This window comes from Hesperophylax consimilis, chromosome 12, assembly GCF_061612785.1.
Source record: "Hesperophylax consimilis isolate HC1 chromosome 12, BYU_Hcon_1.0, whole genome shotgun sequence".
In the NCBI taxonomy this organism is placed as follows: Eukaryota; Metazoa; Arthropoda; class Insecta; order Trichoptera; family Limnephilidae; genus Hesperophylax; species Hesperophylax consimilis.
In genome coordinates this window covers 33,692,619-33,715,262 of record NC_142847.1, presented here as the reverse complement: position 1 = coordinate 33,715,262, position 22,644 = coordinate 33,692,619, and the positions used below count along the sequence as shown (strand labels likewise).

At 35.3% G+C, this 22,644-nt stretch overlaps 1 protein-coding gene across 3 annotated transcripts in view; it reads right to left on the bottom strand.

Moving 5' to 3' along the window:
- The window catches only part of Atg18a (Autophagy-related 18a), a 93,514-nt gene that overhangs the window by 63,465 nt on the left and 7,405 nt on the right, over positions 1-22,644 (bottom strand). For all 3 annotated transcript variants that reach the window (XM_089638354.1, XM_089638356.1, XM_089638357.1), the window contains exon 2: positions 15,898-16,059. In XM_089638354.1, coding sequence (XP_089494480.1) covers positions 15,898-16,059 — 162 coding nt within the window. The remainder of the gene's footprint in view (positions 1-15,897; positions 16,060-22,644) is intronic.

The following is a 22,644-nucleotide window of genomic DNA, read 5'->3' as shown; positions in this document are numbered from 1 at the left end:
CGGGAAACTGGTCACTACATCACATTTGGAGTCGATTTTGTAGTATATTTTTTTTTGATTTGAGCTTTCGTTATCGAGTAAATCGAGTTAGAAGTTTTTTTTTCAAGTTTTTTTTTAATCAAATTCTTATAAATTATTACCGAAGATCAAAGTACCCAACTAATTAAAACTATTTGAACGTAAAAAAATGAAGAAACTCGGATTTGAAGCATTATTTTGAAATCACCCTTCATTTAATCCGGTGTAATCATAGTAATCGCAAAGATCCGATTATTGGATCAATAAAATTGACTCTGAGCGGAAAAATCCACGACGTCTCTGGAACTCGGTCAAAACTATCATCGCTGGTAATACTGTTCCAACTGCTACAGAAATTACACCGCAGGCCTTTTCTAAGTTTTTCTGTGAAAAAATAGAAACCATACGCGCCTCCACATCTTCTGCCCCTCCGCCAAGATTTACAGCCAATTCCACAAGGATACTGTCATCTTTTGAACCTACAACGCTGGAAGAAGTAGGAAAGTTGATCCTTAGTTCGCCAAACAAACAATGTACTCTTGACCCTATCCCAACGTGGCTTCTCAAGAAATGTTGCAACGTGTTATCCCCTTTCCTGGTTCACGTGTTTAATAAGTCCCTAAGCACAGGTGACTTCCCGGAGCCACTTAAGTCTGCTGTAGTTACCCCAATTATTAAAAAACCACAGCTTGATGCCGACAACCTGGGTAATTATCGACCTGTATCAAATCTGCCTTTCGTAGCTAAACTACTAGAAAAAATTGTGGCTTCTCAAATAATCTCCCACTTAAATCTTAATAAATTAATCACAAATCATCAATCTGCATATAGGAGGTTCCACTCAACAGAAACCGGATTACTTCGTGTCCTGTCAGATATAACCCTTGCCATAGAGTCAGGTAAGTTAGCACTTATTTCACTTTTGGATATGAGCGCTGCATTTGATACCATTGACCACGACTTTCTCATTAAGAGACTAGAAGTAACGTTTGGCTTACATTCTAACATCAAATATTGGCTAGAATCCTATCTATCCAATCGCTCGCAAGCAGTAAAGGTTGGAAATAAACAGTCCAACTTCTCAAAACTCTCTTCAGGGGTACCCCAGGGATCCGTTTTGGGTCCACTTCTCTTCATTCTTTTTACAAATGACGTCGCAAAAATTATCGAGTCATTTGGCCTTTTATCTCACTGTTATGCTGACGATCAGCAAATATACTTTTACTGCTCACCAAATGAGATCGACGGCCTAAAAATTCGCACAGCTGAGTGTCTAGAAGCAATCAATCTCTGGATGTCCTCAAATAAACTTAAATAAAAATAAATCCTTCAAAAACGGAGTTTCTCTGGGCAGCCACACATAGACGCCAACATTTAATAGAAAACTCACCAATCGCTATTTCCGGCAACGACGTAACTGCTAAAACAACCGTCAAACTTCTGGGAGTTTATCTGGATTCAGACCTTTCTTTAAAAAGTCAGGTAAATAAGACCGTTAGCACGGGGTTCTTCTACCTTAGACAACTTAAGTCAGTTTTTTTTTTATTTTTTTTTATTTTTATTTTTTTTTTTTTTTTTATTTGTGTATTACAGACTGTGTGTCCATTTACAATACACATGTAACATTAACTACACAATGTAAAGAATAATAAATAAATGATACGAAACAATGAAAGAAAAATAATAGAAATAACAAGTTATAAATAGTGATTTTTTGCATTCATATGCCTCTTGAATTCTTCAAGGCTACTATTAAAAATATCGATAGTCTTGGAGGCGTTGTTTAACAGCGCCATACCTCGTGTCATGCTATGCCGAGCCAGTACGTCCGTTCTGCCACGTGGGATACATAGCAGATCATGGTGCCGTCCCTGGCTGTAGTTGTTCGGTACGTATAACTTATAGCATTCCAGAAGGTATGGGCTATCTATTAAATTATTAAGAATTTTGTACGCCGTTACTGCAAGGGCCCCACTCCTCCTCGAGTGGAGACTTTGGTAGCGCGTTTCGGCAAGCAATTTTTCGTGATGCATGAATCGCGGGTACTCTCCGTGCATTCTCAAATACATGTATCTCAAAAACTTTTTTTGAATCTGTTCTAATTTTTCAATGTATTTTTGTTGGTATGGGGCCCATACAGCGGAGGCGTATTCAATTTTAGACCTTATAATGCAGTTGTACAAAGTCATCATTGCCTCGGGATTGGAAAATTGTTTGCAGAGTCTTATGACAAATCCGAGAAGCTTGTAGCATGATGTCGTCAACTGCAATATATGGTCCGAAAACGTAAGTTTGGGATCAAAGACTACCCCAAGGTCCTTGATGGATTTTACTTTTGACAATATATCATTTTTGATGCAATAATCGAATTTGATAGGGTTTCTCAAACGTGTATACGACATAGCGACACATTTTTTTGTATTAAAAAATAATTTATTTTCATCAGCCCATGATGAAATTGAATCTAAATCAGTTTGCAATTTGACACAATCTTGACCATCACAAATTTTCTTAAGTAATTTTAGATCGTCAGCAAAAAGCAGGCAAGTGGAATGTTTGATGCATTCTTGAATGTCATCAATTAAGATTATAAATAGTAGAGGCCCTAGGTTTGACCCCTGTGGCACTCCAGAGAATGCAGAAAATTCTCTAGACCTGTATCCGTCGATGCAAACATATTGTTTTCTATTCCTTAAATACGTGACAAAAAAATTTAGGAGGGGTTTGTCGAAACCAATTCTATGTATTTTTCGTAAAAGTACGTCATGATCTACTCGGTCGAACGCCTTGGCGAAATCCGTGTAGATCACATCAGTTTGATGTTGAGCATCTAATCCTCTTGCTACTCTCTGTGAGAGTTCTAGAAGATTAGAGACGGTTGACTTATTTGATAGAAATCCATGTTGGTTTCCCCAAAGAAACGGTTTAATTTGTTTGTTTAGCTTTTCGCAAATTATTGTTTCGAATATTTTTGGGAGTATTGACAGAACCGCTACTGGTCTATAGTTCTGGACTTCCGTTTTTGTTCCAGATTTGTGTATCGGGCTAACCTTGGTAAGTTTCCAGGATTGAGGAAAAGTGGAAGTTGAAATGCTGAGGTTGAAGATTCGTAGAAACCTTTCAACAGAGGCAACTAAATTACTTGTGAACTCATATATACTATCACGTCTTGACTATTGCAACGGCATTTATGCAAATCTTCCTAAATGCGAAACTGATAAACTACAATCAGTGTTCAACGCCGCAGCAAGGCTTATCACCGGGGTACCCAAGTTTTCGCACATTTCGGAACACCTCCGAAATCTTCACTGGCTGAAGTGTCCTGAAAGGATCCAGTACAAGCTATGCTGGATGGTGTTTAAAGCTATCAACGAAATGGCGCCACCGTATATTACTGAGCTATGCATTCCGGAAAATACTGGTCTAAGGCAGTCAACTCTTAGATCAGCGACATCATCTGCAATTGGAAGGTTGAAAGAGCCTAAGCGAAATCCGAACACTAAGTTTGGTGATCGTGCATTCGGAGTATCCGGCCCCAAGGCTTGGAATAAACTTCCTATGGAATTGAGATGTATAACCAGCCCAACAGAATTTAGATCCAAACTAAAAACTCACTTTTTCAGACACTCATTTCCATAAATCCGTCATTCTATCCAAATATTTCTTTTTTTTCATTTTTTTATACCGTAATTGTTACATTATCTAGCGATTCCGTTCATTCAATTTTGCTATTGACTTGCCTACCAGTGGACAATGGACAATATCAGCGGGAACATAACAAGTTAATCGGTTTAATTGTTGGCAGATGAATCATCTAAATGCGTTTAAGATTGGCGATTGATTGATTTTATTCATTAATTTAATTCATTTAACATATAATATATCCAGCTAACAATAAATCCACCCTAATATAATAGAACTTCCTTCTTCTTCTGGCGTTAGTAAGATTAAATTGTTAATTTTAATTTTAGTTGTAAGTTGCCAAATATGTAAATACTCGTGTATATGTCGTTAAGATAGTAGTTATAGGCCTTAGTCGTAAGTCACTAGATATAAGTCTTAGAGATAAGTCAGTAGTTCTAGTATTAAATATTTAAGAAATATATTTGTACAGCGCCCTTGAGGTGATTTCTCACGAAAACGGCGCTATATAAATTAGCCAAATATTATTATTATTATAAAATATTTCTGTTCTGCAGGGTTAAAACATCTGTTGTTCAACCCTAAACACCAGAAAAAACTTTAACCCTAAAATAGCCGAAAAATATTTTTTTTTGGTTTTTTTTTTTTTGTGAAAAATGCTCAAATCAAAAAACTTTATGTTTATTTGGGTTCCCCATGTGGTGTAGATTCTCCAGTTTCCCGCTTGTACTACGAGTTTCCGGACACCGTGTATAACTTAAAAAGGCCTACAGAAAAGTCATCGGTGGTATATGTCTATTTCCTAAAGATGACCCCCGGCAACGACGGGTACAAGTCAGCTAGTATTGTATATATTTTGATTAAAATATATAAATTATATTTTTACTAGGAGATCCTGTGCTGAGGCGAACTAGGGTTTGGATAGAGGGTTGTCAGCGACTTTTATAGTTGAACTTCAAGGTTTGGGTAGCGTATTTTCTATGACAATGTTTTTAAAAATATTTTCAATTAGCTCTTTTTCTGATAATTCCTTAAACCAAGAGTTGCCGGACTTAATGCAGTTATTAATTATTTTAATTTAGGTGTCAGGTTGTTGTATATCTCGTAAAGCTTCTTTGTCCAAAGGTAGTATTACACTTAGTTAAATAAACTAATGATGAACTTTGATCTGGTTTTATGATTATGTAAAGTTGCCTTGTTGTCTTTTTAAGATGATGCACCAGAATATTGTTGGTATACTTGGAACTTGGAACGTCGAACTGCTTAGATTTGTACTAATATTAACATATTATTTAAACTATCTCCTGTTTTTTTTACGAAATTATTTATTCGGCGAAATCATTGGCGTGAAGTAACTGTTTCCCTTATATTCCTGAATAAAAAGCACAGGAGTGATATTTTCTACAAGAAACACATTTCTGGTCAAATTCTAACTTAAGACCCGGTAGTAAACGTTCAAAGATGGTTTGGAAGGGAGATATGTAAATAGGAATGTTAGAGGGAGCGCGCTTACATTGATAAACGATAATAATTAAGCTAAAATGGTGAAAATATTTAATAAAACACGATTCGTTTAAAATAGAGCCAAGATCTCTCGACAAATGCTTTAGTTGCATTTAAAGATACACTGTGATTTTTTTCAATGCTATCACATATTAAATAACAGAACAAAACGTGTTTTTAATAATTTTAGCTTACTTTGCGATTTTTTTCTATCGAGGGAATTTCATATAATTAAAGTTTTGGCATTACAAATGTATAGATATTATCTTCAACATTAACTTTTATTTTTTAACTTTAAAACTTTATGTTACCGAGAAACTTTGTTTATAAATGTGTAGAAATTGGATATGCAGGGGCTTAAGAACCAACTATTATTTTCCCCAGCTATATTCCTTAATTCTTATAATACAAACGAAATCGGTTATACTTTCTCGGGTAGTTTACTAAGATAATGAAACGGAGCGATATGACGAACTACGAATTTCACAAAGCGGAGCATTATGTTCCGATTATTTTACCAGTACGAAGACTAAATATAAATACACTCAAACCAGTAGGATTTATGAAGGAAAGTTACATACAAAACTCAATATAGTAATAAATCAATATACCTAGATATAAAGTATGGATACATTTACGAACCGAAACGCGAGCCGAGCCTCAAGAAAGGAACGAAACAACAGCAAATGGCGCGAAACACCGCTTGCGGTTGCATCGTTCCTTTCCCATAATTCGAGGCTCGGCTCGCGTTTCGGTTCGAAAATGTATAAGCAGCGTTATGACTTCTTCTTGACTTGTTCTTTTGAACTATAAAAAGTACCCCATTAATCTGTGAGAAATTCACAGCAGGACTACCTAATAATAGCTATTGCCACATAAAAAAGTTGGTTTATGCAGCGAGCTTTCCCGTTCCATAAGTACACTGCGATAATGGATTCGGCCTCTGACGTCAAAACCAATCCTTGATCTTGAAAACAATTCTGTTGGCAGCCGAAACAAAGAAATATAATAATATGTAAATTGATTTTAAAATGTATGTTAAAATGTTATCGTGATAGTCCTCATACGCTCGTATTCTTGTACTGGTCAAGTCGTCGTTTGAAGGTCGAATATCAGGTTTTTTAATGATTATTTCGTTCAGGGCGGAAGTTATGGAGTTTGATATTATGCTACGCTTCCTCCTAAAGCTGGTATCGGCAGCCTTGAAAGTCGTACGTAATCTGACGTGCGTACTTATTATGTCCACAATAAGTGTTTGTATGCAAAAATCCTTGTTATTGTTTACATTTTGTTCGAATATTATTATACGGGATCTTATCTGTTGAAATGCGGTTGGAAGTGGTACAAGTTACAATCAGGATTTTAGCCTCAGTCCTTCCCAACAACCCACTTTGAATTTGAAACCAAAAGCCAATTACAATTTAGTATAATTTATTCAATGGGTAATATTTATTTACTTAATTGCCAAATAATATTAGTTAACTTAAAAAACAATATAGAATATAATAATATATACCTATAACTATCTATAAAAATAAATACGTTCGTTTGTTCAAAATATTAAATCTCAGAAGGCGCTTCAACGATTGCTTTGAAAGTTTTACACAATGTTGCATTCGAATACGTGTGTGTTTTTATGTACCTATATTATATAGATGTTACCTGTGACAGGTAAAAGCGTGCATTTTTTAAAAACCTCGCCACCTTTTGGACTAACGTGCTTTTTTAAAAAAAACATCGCAAAACACCTGTTGGACAAACATACTTTTTTGAAAAACAGCGCAATGTCAGTTACATGTGAAGCGTCGGAAAGCTCCCGGATTCTTTTTCTAGCCAATAAAAGCGCTCAGCATGGGTAAACATACATAATAAACATTAAAATGATATAATTTCGGTTGTGACATGCCAAACATTCTAAAATTAAAAAACAAGTAATTTTCAGTACCTACCTACACTACATATATAATGAATTCATGACGCCGTTTTTACAATACAAAGTTTGTACAGGTTTAACTCCCATAATATGTACTTCTCACTGCCCGAAATACTAATATGTACAACAAAAAATAATAAAATAAGCTGTGCAATAGTAATACAATTGTTTATAAACTACTAGCTGTTCCCCGCCACGTGTTGCTATGGCTCAGTCTGTCTGTCTGTACACACCTAAAATTAATTACGTAATCAGATTTTGTTTCATTGAATGTAGAAATGGGACATGGCAAAAACACACTACATTTTGTATTTCCACATGATAGAAAAAAATTCTTTTATAAAATATCTAACATGTAAAAACAAAATGCGCTATTTTTCATCTGTCTGCACAGATAGGCTGAGCCACAGCAATGCGTGACGAAGAACAGCTAGTTCAAAAATAATCACACGAGGAGCGAAAGCAGGTTGTGAAATACAAAAAGGAAGAATATGTGTTTCGGATTTTATTGGAGGCAAAAGGGCAAAGAGGTTCGAAGAAGTAGAAGGCTTCGTTTTTACCAGAAACAAGAATTCAGACTAAACGTTTTTAAGAAACGTGAAACTATTATATCTAAAAAATGTTTGTTTTGCGACAAGTATTTGTTATCGCCTGCGGTCAGGGTTTAGCAACAGTGTCACCCAATATGACAGCTAACAGCTAATATAACATGATATTGTATTGGAACAGACTGATTAAACTAGGTTAACCTAAGAAACTTATTTTACGATGTGTTATGTTGCTCAGTATAAAAAAGTCGTTTGGAAATGTTGGGTAATACTTTTACTTTACGTTAATATCCGGGTCCCGTGGATATCCATCACTTTTAATGCTCTGATATACTATATGTCAATGAAATTGTCAATGTTTTGATATATCCACAATCCACGGCAAATTCGGCACATCTTTGAAAAATGTAAAAAAACATTTTTAAATTCAGCAGTCTTTTGCCAAATCCTTTACAGCGAATTTCTGCAACCACATTAGCGAAATAGTTACTACAACCTAACACAAGTTATTTGTGGTCATCCAACCATATACCTACCTACCCAAAAGCAATAAATTTGTCATAATTAATAGGCCACTTGCAAGGATTTTCTAATGACTTGGAAAAAAATGAGTGGATAGATTTCTCTACTAAGATTACGAAAATGTTACTCAAAAAATTTTGAAATGTATAGTTTTTTTTAAATAAAATAAATAAATCTGTTATTTTTGGCTTGTGACGTCACCACTTGAAAATGTTCCGTCTCCAATATTATTGAATTAATTTTTGTAAAATTCCACACTGATTATTTTTTTTATATGGCAACACCTTGATTTCCGGCGACTTGTGAATTTGAATATTGACACTTGTTTGGGGTTTGGCTGTTTGTATTGTAGTCCGCTAACTTTGTTGAGAAATTAAGCATATATTATTTGGAAATGATTGAAGTAGGTTTTGTTCAGGGTCAGTCTGACAATTTGCCGAACATAGATTCATTTATGATGGCTACTTTTCTAAGTAATAATATGAATTTCATTGGAAGCGAAATTAGAAATGTCAAAACAAAAAGGTTAGTATTTTTTCTGTATCTTCTAATATACGAATATTATGTTATATATTTTGACAACATTTAATATGTACTTATATATTATGTTTCCATCAATTATTATTATTAAGACAATTGTTAACATTCAGTTATATGCAACTGTCTTTTGTTTTCAACGTGTTATTATTATATATTTTAAAGGTCTGCACGTGAAAGTTATGGTGATAATGCTATCGGGTATGTGCAGGTAAAAAGAGAAGGTCCTATCTGCACAGTGAAAGCAAAAATAACCCCCGAGCACCGTGTCCGCCAAAAAGCATACTCTGTTGTACTTTTGTGTGATGAGATGGAAGATGAAATACAAGTCTTAGAATGTCAAGACTGTGCAGCTTCTAGAGGTTAGTTGAACTGTATGTCGCTATATTGTAAAATATGTTTCTCTCCTCTAACCTCTACACTCTTCTACCCTATGGAGATGTGGGGAAGAGCAAACTCTTGTGTGATGTAACAAACACAGAATCATTGCGAGGGTCTCTGCCAGCTACCTGTTGACAAATAATTTATATTTGGAACATTTTGCTTTCAGGTGGCTGTAAACATGCACTGGCATTTCTAACATGGCTCCATAGGAGAAGTGAAGAACCAGCGTCGACATCTGTCGACTGTTATTGGAGAAAATCAAAGTTATCGTGTGTCGGAACCTCCCAAAAGTTCATTCTGGCATCCCAAGTTGGCAAGAACGCAGTAAAAAGCGTGGAAAAAGGTAATGGAGATTTCCTGGCAGCAGTACTCCAAAGGAGTCTTAAGGAGGGGCTTCGATGCCAACTGACTCAACTTTACATGGATCCGAAGCCCACCGACTGTTTGTCCATGCACAGGATGATTTCTGCTTTTAAGAAAACACGAAACCTGCACAATACAAGTGCTACAGATTTCATCAATTTTATTACATGTGATCTAAATATTCCTCCAAATATCTTCGAGGAAGTTTTTTCATTAACAAGAAAGCAGGCTAACTGCCCGTTATGGTACGAAATGCGATATGGCAGAATTACTGCATCCAAACTATACGAGGCAGCTAACTGCAAAACATTGGATGGAACATTGACTGAAGTCATCTTAGGGGCAGCCAAGATTCCAGACACAAAGGCTATGCAACGAGGTCGGCTTTTAGAACCTTTGGTGTTAAAGGTACTAGCAAACCAACTGGGACACAAATATAAAGAATGTGGTTTCAAAATCAGTTGCAAATTACCAATTATCGGTGGCTCCCCGGATGCAGTCACTGATGATTATATTGTTGAGGTCAAGTGTCCAGTCAAACATAGTACAATGAAAAATTACTTTTTTGAGGGTGTTGTTGCCAGAAAGTATTATGCACAAATGCAAATACAAATGTTTGTACTGAACAAATTCAAGGGAGTGTTTTGTGTTGCTGAACCCAACTTTGAATCATCTGGCAAAATAAATGTTTTCCACATCGATTACGATGAAGAATTCTGTGTCGAAGCTATTAATAAAGCCATGCTGTTTTGGTCCAGAGCTATATTTCCTGTACTTAAAAAAAATGTATAGGTATACATTATTTGAAATAAATCACGTATTTACTGCACTACACTCGCTTCTTTATTCATAATAATACATGATTATATTGATTATGTACAATAGCATCATATTATTTTCATCCCATCCACCATAGTATAATATGTATTTGTATAAAGTGACAGAAAAACAAAAACAAAAAGTTTACATAAGACATATTTTTACATTTATACCTAGTATTTATTTGATAATACGTACACATGTTATTGTATTATCGCATAGATTTTTTTTGTATTTATTATTGGAAGTAAGAAAATGATTACAAAGTGGAAATTCTAACACAAATAGAAATGTATTAAAAAGTGGAACATGATCACTTTGCTACAACACAACTGTATTTATATAAACTTGATGTAAAAGTAAGGCGTAATGAATGAATAGCAATCAATCCACTCTCAGTAAAATATTGGAAGCATTATTATAGTCAGTACTTGCACTGACTGGTAACGCTGGCCGCTAGATGGCGCTAGTGTAGCATGTTGCATTTCTTCGGGACAATACAAACCTAATGGCGGGCTTTAATATTCTTTTTACGTGTGAGCATAAGAACAGTAAGGTCGTATGTAGGTTACTAAATATTTTATTTTCGACTTATATAATTTATTAACGTAAAATAAAGAAAACATTTCAAATAACATGCATTAAAAAAAACCAACCCACAGAAGTCACGGGGCTAGGAGGCGCTAGTATAGCATAATCAGAATGTATGGTAAATGTAAGAAGTTGAAGGTGTTATACATAAATTATTCTACAGTATTTGATATTATCCCTTTTGGTGGCTTCATTGCCTATAAACTCTAAGTAAAAGCTCCAACATATGTTTTTATAAAAAACACATACTGGCGCTATAATTACATAATATTATACACTTTAGACTTATTCTATATACATTACATGAAGGATAAACAAAATTACACTGGTACATATTATGAATATTTATATTCAAGTTAAAGTTTATATGATAATGAAGCGCACATAACATTTTAAACTAAACATTAGCGTAGAGCACAAAACACTAAAAGACTAATAATATTAATAAGACTAATATGATCAAATTATTGGTTTTTGTAGATTTATGAGTCCACATGCAATCATAACAATATGGTCAACTTGTTGAGTCAAATGGAAGTCTATACAAGAATGTGGCTTTAGAATATTATACTCTCTGAGCCGGCTTATTACACGTTCAACGTGTATACGCAGGGCTGCTATTTGCTTGGATAACTTCACCTCTCTTTTAGTGCTATTTACACCTGTAACAACACTTGGTGGACGCACAAGTTGACAATGTTTGCCTTCTAAAATAGTAGCTAGTTGCTTAAAACCTCTATCTGCCATTACCGACATGCCTTCAGACAAGTTGTCCAAGAAGCCGCACTTTTCCACAATCATCATATCTGTAGTACGTCCACCAAAGCCCTTTGAAATGAAGTTAATAAAGCCATCAGGAGTGATTGATATTAGGTACTTGAGTGTATTGCATTTTTTATATTCTGACCAAGTTAGTGCCTGCTGCAGTGGATTTGATGGCTTCTCTATCTGAATTTCAAAACAGTCTATGATTGATACGACATGTTTGTATCTTGCTCTGAATGGAATTGGTAGTAAGGCTTCTATTGCTTCTGACTTAGGCCAAAATACCAGTTCTGCAAGATGACGAGATAACTTCGGTAAACTTTGCTTAAAGATTCTTGAAGCTTGAGCCTCAGAAAGGCCAAATTCATCACCTAAAATGCTGAAACTAGAGTTTAATTTAATTTTTTTTAAAACGATTAAAACATTTAAAATGTTTATATTTTCAAGGAGTGCTAGGGTTTTAACAATCCAATAAAAATCTTTAAGGATTCCTAAATACAGCTTTGGTTTGTTTTCAATATGCTGCAGAGTTAATTTCAATGACAGACTTTTGAAATCACTATTTGAACTACTATCAACGTACGAATCTGACGTAGCTTGTTGGGAGTATTCTGAACCAGATGCCGATTCCGAGGCAGAACTGTCTGGCTGAAGAGTGACATGCTTTAGTTGTACATTCTTGGTATTTTTATTATGCTTCACAGGAGAAGTACTTACGTCACGAGTAGTTAAACACTCGATTGGACCCCTACTGTGTTCTTTTCCTGTATTTGTCAATTTACTTTTGAATTTCTTTTTCAAATTGCATTGAATGGCTTTCGAATCAGTTGCGTTCTCAACTATCAACATGTGAAAGTTTTCTTCGGAGCTTGATGTATCTTGTGGTCCATCCACATGTTGTTGAAGTATTTGGAGTCCAGAGCATTGAGGCTTCTCGAGAGGAAACGACACTTCCAGTTCAACGTAGTCTTGAGGTTGATTGATGATCTGTTGTGGCACAGACTCATCCACATCAGACAGGCAAGGAGACATTGGCTCGAGACTTGCAACAAACACTTCACCGCCTTTAGATGAGCTTGGATGCTGATCCACCACATTGAGTAGATCTCGCCCATCAGCTCCAATTTGACATTCAAATTTATGAGGAATGGTTCCTTTTTTTAAAAGCACCCTTTTACTTAGATGTTGGGGCCATTTCCGAGCATCCACGCTTAACTGAAAATAAAAATACAACTTATCAAGAGACATTGTATTTATTCAATACAAACTTAACAATGCAAATATAATAAGTATCTTCATTTGAGAATAGCCTGCAAAAGTGTAACAATATTGTAATGTGTGTAGGCTTGTTGTCACTAGGTAATAGACCCACCTACTCAACCTACTGTACTGTACAGCAAACTATTCGTGAAGCATGCAACAAAGAAAAATATGTATTTTTTAAATATTGTGTTCAAACAATAATATTGTAAAAAATATACTTACATTAAAATGATCTTCACAGACATATCGTACGGTTTTATTTGACAGTTCACCCAATTGACTGGACCTATGAATTGCAATACACCATTGTTTTCTAATTGCTGAAATTCGCGGTACAACGAAAAATCTTTTTTCCTTAGTAGTCGCCGAAGTATTTGGGCACAAAGGAACCATACAATATTTATAATTATTTTTACGATCTCGGATCCTACGGTTACTACACGAATCCATGTTTAATTAAATAACAAAACAGTAACAAAACGCAGCGTTAGAATTGGAAGTACTTCGTTTTGACATGACAGATATTATTCAGAAGTGACAGATGTTATGATGTGAAAATCGCACAGATTATCCTTCCGTGGCGGCTGTCTTAGAAGTATAATGGTGATGGTCCTGATTTTAACAAAATCAAATTTAATAATATATTATTATGAGTTTATGAGTACAAGAATAATTTAAATCGCAACATTTGGATAGTATCAAACAAGAGGTACAATATCAAGTTATATGTTATATAACTAGAATGTGCAGCTGTTAAAAATAGTCTCATTGCAAAAACAAAAACCAACCTTGGTACATATAGAATATATAGGTACTTCGACCAACTAAATATATTTTATGAGAACCTTCTTTATACTTGTTTATATATTTCATATTGTTGATAAACCTTCCACTTTAATTCATTTAATTTTATGTACATTAGGTTTTATTGTAAAATATTTGGATTAAGTGACTGAACATTATAATCGTATATATTCATCAATCCTATAATATTGTGTATAAGTATATTTATATTATATGTCATCTCATTTAATATGGCAGACTGAGATTGCAATATCCTCCCAGTACTGCTGGAATAAAACTTTAAATAAATTAATAAGGATTAATGATCAATAAGAAGGTTCAAGGAAAAAAATATTTATGAGATGTAATATTTTTGGTATGCCTCGTTATTCTCCTCTGCCATTCGTGTGAAATGCGTCGTTTTTTTTTAAATGTTTTTGGGCTATGTAATTATTTTGTTTTCGCACCCATAAATTATGTTCCGTCTTTCCGGTTTATGAAAAAATGGTCCGATTTTTCGGATTAAAATTTTCAAAAAATCGCCATGGTTTCAAAAATACGATTAAAAAAAAAAAAAAATACAGAATGTCTTAGAATATTTGCCTAAACCGGAAAATAAAATAAAAAAATGGGATGCAAGAGGCCTATTGTGGCAAAATAATAAACTACTACAGTTTCAAACGATGTTGTAACGCGATAAAATTATTTTCGCAAACGTACAAACCGTAGCTCAAAAACATCAGTTCAAGGAGAATGGTGTGTTATGAAAACCCAATAATTCACTGGTCGAGCGAATGTCCTCACATCGCATTGAAGAAACACAAGGTGAATTAAAAAGGTGGGGAACGAGAGACAGTAGTTGGAGTAGTAGTTATTTTATTTGGTTATTCGTCGTTGGTTTTTTGGCACGGGCGCACAGCTGTGGTGATGCGATTCTGTTTCGAGAATCGCAAATAGCTCCGAAGTCCGGCGACAATGAGAACACAACCAAAGTGTTGTGAATATTAATCGACTGAATAGCTAAACAAACGAGAATGATGAAATAAAGTGTAAATTTTAAGGTAGATCGCCTAGGTTGAATGAGGACGGTTGAACATCAAAAACACACATAGTACTGGGGGCATTTTGCATTGCCATTGGGAGTAAACGTGAAAAGAAGTCATCACAGAATTTCCGACAAAATTGTCCATGTGATGAACAAATTCAGATAAAATTTTGAAACCTTTCGTTGATGTTTTGTCCTCTCTTTTCATAGTGTAGAAGGACTTGACGACTCGACTAGACCTTAGGCAGAGTAAATAAGTCGGTAACAGGGACGGATCTTATGGAAGTGAAACTGTCCGTTGCACTCCTAATTTTTTATGTGAATTCCGCACAAGGCTGAAGCTGGTGAAGAAGGGAAGGAGATGAGGGAGAGAAAGATGGGAGAGTATTTGGCTATTCAGATCTGGTCACCAAGTAGGTTACTAAGTAAAGCCATTTCAAGCAACGTTTCAATTCTGAACGGTGATCTTATGAGAGAATCTCCCACCCTGGAACGTGCCGCAAGAATAAATTGTGAAATAAACAAATTAATCAAATAAAATTTTCTTGCGCACGCCGGGATTTGAACCCGCGACATTCGACTTGCTAGTCAAGAGCCTTATAGCCCAGCTACACTACTCGCGAAGTTGATCGAATTTGACCGAATACGATAGTGTGGGCACGAACTTCGCTTCGCTTCGGGCAACTTCGCTTCGCTTCGCCCGACTTCCGATTGTTGTCGGTAAATGCGCCCGAGTCAAAGGACTCGAAGCGTCACGGCATAAATAAACCAATCACTGACTGGTTGGACTGAGTTACTCGCGAAGTAGCACGAATGTGTGGGCACGCACTTCGAACTTCGGCTAACTTCGTCGAGGACTTCGTCGAAGCGTCGAAGCGAGTAGTGTAGCGGCCGCTTTACAGATCGACGCCATCAATATAATGATCCAAAATTATAACAGTTAAATAAAATAATAAATAACGAATCACGTGGCCCAGTTTGGTGAACCTAGATCGAAAGCGATATGAGAACATACGGCTGGCTGTTTTCTTACTTGATAAGGTTTCTTTCTATCGTTCCGAATGAAATAGATAGTTGAAGAATACTAGGAGACCAGAATCTTGAAGTGAGTAACCACATAGTCGTAGAATATCAGAAACAGGTGTAGGTTATGGTGAGTCTTGTATGGGAACGGGACTCACCGAGGTGCGGAGAGTGTGACCACAGCAACCAGCGAGCTGCTAAAGAGCCGTTCAACCAGATAGGTGTCCTCCCCCTTCTTACTGCAGTAGATCTCTTCCAGGGCATCGTCGGAGCCCAAGGAAAACAGCCGGTAGCCTTCGCTACTGCCGACAGCCAATGACCTGGGACAAACAAATACAATTGTAATAAAAACAACGGAACGAAGTTAGATAACAAAAATTCTTAGGGAGTCAAACCTGTTACTCCACTTAGCCCGTCACACGGTGGGCTGAAAATCGCCTTTCATAGACTTGAATTTTCAAGGGTATTTTTTGGCTAGAAATGGATTCTGCTGATCATTACTATGCTATAAAATTTCGTACGAAGCAATTGCGTGTACAAATGAAGGAGTTATCAATTTTTTAAGAAAAAAATGTATGGCACTGACATTAAAAATGAGGCTCTCTGGAATCATAAGGTTGGCCATTCTATCCTTACACACAGATATACTACAATTTATTTGTAATTTTTTGACATACTTCGTATTGTGGCGCAACGTGCGATTTTTTTTTTAAATCCTTAAGTTGAAAAAAAAAACTTTTTTATGTTGATGATTCATTTTAATGCTTAAATGCTTTACATATGAGTATGCTTTGTCTAGTTTACAATATATTATTTACACTGCAGGCCAAAACACTGTGCACAGTGGGCTTAAAATCGCCTATCATAGACATAGAGACTTGAATTTTCAAGGGTATTTTTTTTGGCTAGAAATGGATTCTGCTGATCATTACTATGCTATAAAATTTCATATGAAGCAATTGCGTGTACAAATGAATTGAGATTTTTTTTTAAACCCTCAAAGTTGAAAAAAAAACTTTTTAATGTTGATGATTCATTTTAATACTTCATTTTTAATGTCAGTGCCATACAATTTTTTCTTATAAAAATGATAATTCCTTAATTTGTACACGCAATTGCTTCATATGAAATTTTATAGCACAGTAATGATCAGCAGAATCCATTTCTAGCAAAAAAAAATACCCTTGAAAATTCAAGTCTCTATGTCTACGAAAGGCGATTTTCAGCCCACTGTGCGTCGTCCCGCTGGTACGGTAAGGGATCGTAATAAGCCGAAATTAAAGTTCGCTACGATTAACAGCGCAGCCATTGTGGTATTTTTCTGCGCAAGGTCTTCGGTTTACTTCGATTACTTATCCTTTCCCTACTTATATTTGTTCACATCGGGATTCTTTAATGCGATATACATTATCAATGATATTGATTTGCAGTACCGCTTATAGCGTATTTAACGTGTAAACGGTGACCTTTCAATACTTGTAATCCTGGTTTAATATAGGATTCTGCATAAATACCATCTGCATGATAGGAGGAAGTGGAGATATTTTTCAAGTGAACTGTAGCAAAAAGCAAACTCACTAGTGTGTAAAATATTTATTTGCTAATTATTATTGCTTTTACAATTGTACGTCCATGCTTTACAATGATTCGTTTATGCTATACTAAAAATAAAAGCCGATAATTGGGCACTTTCGCCAAAGTTTGCACATTGCTTTTTTGTCATGTCCTACGATATTTATTGAATTTTTCATTGTTACGTATTATGGAATTTTGGAAAAATATATACATTTAACAATTTACTTTATTTAGTCAGTTAACCCCTCCGGCGTTAGAGGGTCAAATACGACCGGGCGTCCATATTTCATAAAAGTTTTATTTTTATTTTTTTCTATCATGCGAAAATACAAAATGTAGTGTGTTTTTACCGTGTCCCATTTCTACATTCAATGAAACAAAGTCTGATCACATAAATAATTTTAGGCGTGTAAGTTTAATTTAGCGATAATGAAAATATACTATGTATTTACGTAAATTTCTACTAACTTAAAAAAAAAACCATAATTATCATTTCTGGTATAGAATCCGTAGGTTCCATTCCGTGACCATATTTATTTTTAAGGCCTTTTTTAGGGGCTTTTACATAGGAATCTATTTAAATAAAAATTTTCGTTTGTTCAAAATGTTAAATCTCGGAAAGTTCTTCACCTTTTGCTTTGAAATTTTGACACAAAGTTGCATTAGAATACGCGTATGTTTTTGTATACATGTATTACATAGTAACAAGCAAAAACTTTTTTTTAAATACCGCCCTCTGTTGGACGTAAAATCAACAGGCGGTATTGTTTTCTATTTGCACAAAAAGACAGCTACAGCAACGCGTGGCGGGGAACAGCTAGTAGTTTATAAAGTTTAAAAAATGCCCGATTACACCACCAAGTATTGTAAGAACGGCGGCATCAATTCATTATATATAGTGTAGGTAGGTACTGAAAATATAATAATTACTTGTTTTTGAAATTACATCATTTAATAATATTGATTATGTATGTTTGCTCATGCTGAGCGCTTTCACTGGCTAGAAAAATAATCAGGGAACTTTCTCACGCCTAACACGAACAGGGCCGGTCAGTGGCTGAGTTGACATCCAAATTGTGTCCCACCCAGGCGTTGTTAGTTCAATATCTCGACTGGTTAGTCCTCCATCACGACACAAGCAACATCTTCCGTTTACTGCGGTTATTAAAAAAATATATCTTTACTTTTTAAGAAAGACGAACATTCTCGGGTTACGAATAACCTGAGAACATTTGAAAAATCTCCCACAAGTACCTAAGTAGATTCAACTAAATGTAGGTAGGTATTTCAGTGAGAAATTTATAAAACCAAAAGGAGCTACACTAATAATATTACCTTTCCCGTATCATACACTTGTTAGAGTAAATAACTTGGGGAGTTGAGAAATGAGACCACAGGGAGGAAAACACTAATTAAAATGGTTTGAAGGAAGACTGCTAAAAATAAATGTTTGTGAGGAAATAGAGAAAACGGAGACGCGGTATATTTAACAAAAGAAGGGAAAAGAAAACCGAAAGAAATTGCAGTGAATTTTGTTAGTTTTTTAAGGGGATGTCTTTCAAGCCGAGGTAAAAATAAACCGTTGCGGGGGTATAGGCTTGGTTTGGAAAATAATTTCTCTCGTAGCCTATATCATCTTTGAGGATGCTGTGTGGTGGGTCTTTTTAAGGAAGGGAAAGATAGGAGGTGCTGGGAAGGAAAAGGTATGAGGGGTGGGTAGAAATCTAGGGCTCAGTGTGTCCAGGTCCACTGCGGCGCAAGGCGATGAGTCGAGAGACATCAGTTGAAGCGGTCAAGAGGTCTCCCCAAACCAACCTCTCCCGATCTGGCACGCCACGCAGCTGGTGGGCAGGTGCATACTGAACACACCTCACCCGATGAACCCGGGCACCCCTGCCAAGTCACCAAACGTAGCGAACCACTTGGGGTGACTTGCGGCAGACGTTTTGGTTATCCAATGAATAGTTCCCGGGCGGCGGTATCGATACCCGCCTCCCAAATTGTTACACGATAATCAATACTCAAGCTACGATAGCAGTTAAATGTTATACTTCTGAACATAATATACAAAATTTGGGTAATGACTATAAAGATGTTGTTGATGTATTCAACACACCATTCACCAAATATAAACAAGTCATTACCCAATTTATTTCAGAAAGAAGAATATCAAATATAACATAATTTAACTATAGAAACTACGTAGCTCTGTTTTGTAATTTTCCTAGTATTATATTTTTCCATCTTGCATGGTGGAGTGCCTAGTTTCCACTTTATTTCATTTTGACATTGTTTTGTGAGGTTGTGTTTTATTATGTCTTATATTTTCTTTTTGATTTTGTTTTTCGATTTTACTATGATTTTGTTTTGTTTATTTAGATATAAATACATAAAAAAATAATTATTATCAGTAGCTACGAGCGTGACATTAGACAAAACAGTTAATTCCATCTAATTGATACGAGTATATTGTCTCTCGTTAGCAAACATGACCTTTAGATAAACTAATACAAACTGATCTATCAAACAATCTGCGAGGCTTGACATGTGTAGAGACAGAAGTACAACGCAACAACAAAAAAAATGTTTATTGAAAAATAATTGGACTAGTCTCTTCACCAACTACAGCATCATAAACCACTTTGAGCATACATTAATTCTGAATACAACGCACAAACTGTAGTTTATAGTTGAATCCTATAACGATAATTAACAGCGTATTCGAAAACAGAAATTCGTGTTTACGAATACTAACCAATTCTTCGAGAACTCCTTTCAAGATTCCAATATCATCTCTCTAAAAAACACAGCTTGGAAAAAATATAAAATTTTGATAATAAGTTATTTTTTTCTGTAAACACCCCACAAAAGTTCCAACTGCGAAAAGGCAGTGGGTCTATGGCAACATATCTATTTGCTGGGTATGTTTCAATTATAATTCTGTTTATTAATTTCAAAAACATTACAAAATTGTTAATTTCAATGCGTTTGTAAAATATTTTTGTAATAAGAATTCTTAGATTAATATTAACAGTGTGTATATCAACTATACCAGTAATAATACAGCTTGCCTTTTAAAGGAAGCTTCATTGATGCTAAAAATGTCGATATCCGAATTGATTCTGTTCAACAACAAGATGGCTCTTCCCACAGGCATGACCATTGGCAAGTTAGTTCTACAGGCCGGGAGATAAAATATCTGTCTATGTTGTTGGTGACGTAGATAACCATCGGGAATATAGAAATGAATGCTCTCCATGATGACCGAGTTTTCAAGCCATCCACGAATCCGTATAAAGAAATGTGTAGCAATGCGCACATCCCTCCTGAATTACCTTTGAAATATTTGAAAAGTTTTAAGTCAAACCAATGACTGTTCCAATTATTCGATTGCACACTAGCTAAAACCTAATCACGTTCATTAAAAGACAACACATAAGATGGCTTGCAATCTGTATAAGCGTATAAAAGTTAGAAGAGATGGACCATAAGCATAATATAATAGCAATTATTAAAATAAACTTGACAACAACGCGTCATAAACGCCCATCTGTTTTTTGCTGAGCGCGGAGAATATGACGCACCCAACTCTAATGTGACAGTGTTAGTACGGTTCCATAGCAGCGAGTAGCGACTGGTGACCAGTTAACCTTGCATGCCATTATTACAGAAATAATCAGCTGTGCCGTCCCCGTTCTAGTCGCTAGTGTGGACCCCTTTTCGCAGATAACAACAACTGGCAGATAGATATATGGGCAAATAAGAGGTAACTTCAGTGTCAGGTATAAAATACGGGGCACTTGGTCGCGGTGAGCACTGGGCACATCGGTTTTATGTTCAAGTCAGTTCTATCACCCACTTTAAAGGGATAATGACCTATTATTTTTACCTGGCTGAGACACAAGGTACAAGTAAGGATACATTGAAACCAGACACAAAAGAACCTAGGCTAGAAATACCTATGTACTTCCAAGAATCTGAGATATTCCCAAGAAGTTGTATTTCACAGAAGCCAAAACAATGCATACCAAACAGTCTGTCTCGTACTGAGACCGAGTACGTTAAGACTTGTAAATTTACTAATGGGCCCCGCAATGGTTCGCTATTGCTAATACCTTTCTCCGACTTTTTCCACCATACACTACTGTATACCACAATGTTACTGTTAAAAACTACATTACATCGACTTTAATTCTACTCTGTATCTCATTCCAGTGCAGAGATGTTGAGTTAAGTATTCCTCGGGCGTCCCCAACTTCTACTACCATTAAAACCACCCTCTGAACACTCCTCGCACTAATAATAACAAACTTTGACATTTTCAGCGATATCAGTCGACTGCTTTTCGAGTTTTGTGAGCACAAACATACGCAGGGTGATTTTTTTATAATTATTGCATCTCACTATGCATAAATCATGATGTTTCTCGTAAAGATCAACCTCAATAGGACTAAGCCTGTATGGAGGTTAACAATTTACATTTGAGTGAAGCAAACATAGAGTAATCACAAACATAAAGTAATACTACATACAAACACAAAATATTTCAAAAAGAGAGAAAAAATATGTGCTAGATGTATAAACAGATGGGTAATTTCGACAGCATATTGTAACAATATTTGAACCAATATATTGGCGAAACTTAATGCTAAATCACTATTTTGATTAATCTTTATAACGATTTGGTATACATTATGAATACCAAAAATATGCTTTAGATAAATTGAAGGGTTTCCTATCGTTTTGCTTGAGTAGAATACAATTAAAAAAATAAATTACTCAATAAAAATATATAAATGTAAACTAATAATTTTTTTAATAGAAATGTATGAACGCGTGAAGGAAACAGCTCTTTAAAAATACCTTATTTATACCTAAGATTGATTATCTGTGACAGTTTCACTTAATTAACTTTTTTGCTTTCTTATAAAATTATTTACAAAATAAATAAAAACCAGTTTTGTGCTTGAAATCCGTTTGCCAAGCAATTTTAATGCCTATTACGTACAATATGAGGTATGCCAAGAATATACACATTTTTGGCTTGTAGCTTCCTCTTAAACAAAAACAATGTCAAAACGAAATAAAGTGGAAACTAGACACTCCAACATGCAAGATGGAAAAATATAATACTAGGAAAATTACAAAAATTTGGTAAGATCTACGTAGGTTCTATAGTTAAATTATATTATGATGGTTCACCGATTGACCTGTCCTATATTTTTAGATGCTGTCTTACAAAACCTGTAGAAAATTGATCAAATTAACTTGCTTGCTTGTAAGCGGTGCTCGAACATTTCGCATCAACCACTAGTCACCCTGTAAAAAAG